At 46.1% G+C, this 1,004-nt stretch overlaps 1 protein-coding gene across 1 annotated transcript in view; it reads right to left on the bottom strand.

Moving 5' to 3' along the window:
* TMED7 (transmembrane p24 trafficking protein 7) overlaps positions 1–1,004 on the bottom strand; it is a gene marked incomplete at its 5' end in the record, with an annotated part of 32,529 nt that extends 31,525 nt beyond the window's left edge. Inside the window, one exon of the mRNA XM_006755303.1 lies at positions 885–1,004. Coding sequence (XP_006755366.1) covers positions 885–1,004 — 120 coding nt within the window. The remainder of the gene's footprint in view (positions 1–884) is intronic.

Raw genomic sequence — 1,004 nt, 5'->3', positions numbered from 1 at the left:
ATGTGCAACTCATTCTTTACAATTCAGCTTAAAATCATTCCTAAAGGAGGCCTTCACTGATCCCAAAGAGCAGGTTGTCTATCCACCATTTTCTGCTCTTACAGCAGTTTTGATGAAGGAGCAGGTACTAATTAAGAAAAGAAGGGTAGGAAAAGCGGGGAATCAAGAATGAAACAACACCCTTCGGTGTTTTGATCACAGCATACAGCACCGAACAGCTTTTCAAACACGTGAAATTAAGTCTACCAAAGAGAATAGAAACAAGAGTAAAGATTGTCCTAACCACCTTAAACTACATCCTGCCAAATAAAGCTTCTTTTTTTAAAACTATACTCCCAAAGACAGAAGGGGCTTTTCATTTATTGCAGCAATTCTTTTTACACAACCTTGATGGTCATCTGGCCTAGAAGGATGCTCTTCCAAAGAGAGGGCGGCGTTAACCAACAGGTCGACTATCAATGAAAAAACTTAAAAAGCAATGGAGGTAGGTTTTGGCAGCATCTAAAATCTGATTAAAGCAGAGGTGGGGATTAGAGAGTGGGGAAAGGCACTGGGCATTATCGAACAGGAATGATTTTTTTTAAACAAGTAAAGTCTTTTAAAAAAGAAAGTCCAATGGCCTTCAAATGAAGGACATAAGCGAATGGGGGAAAACCCACAGCTACGGAAAGCATTTGTGAAACTCCTGTATCTTACTATCTGGTCTTAAATGTCTCTCGTCCACGGTTTAGAAGCGGGAAACCAGAAGCGGGAAATCTCTCAGCTACCTAGAGCGGATTCCTGCATCCTCCACGGAGTGAAGAAACAAGGTCAGCAGGGGGGCACCTGCAGATTCCTCCCGACCCTGGACCCGAGGGCGGGGCCCCGGGCGGAGCCCGGAGTACCTGAAACTCGAGGGTGCACTTGGTGCCTTGCGTGATGTCCTCGTAGAAACACTGCTTGGCATTGTCGGGCAGCTCGAAGGTGATCTCGGAGGCGCCGCCGGGTCCCGGAACGAGCAGCAG

The sequence above is a fragment of the Myotis davidii genome, unplaced genomic scaffold (assembly GCF_000327345.1).
Source record: "Myotis davidii unplaced genomic scaffold, ASM32734v1 scaffold130, whole genome shotgun sequence".
NCBI classification, from domain to species: Eukaryota; Metazoa; Chordata; class Mammalia; order Chiroptera; family Vespertilionidae; genus Myotis; species Myotis davidii.
This window is presented reverse-complemented; position numbering and strand designations above follow the sequence as displayed.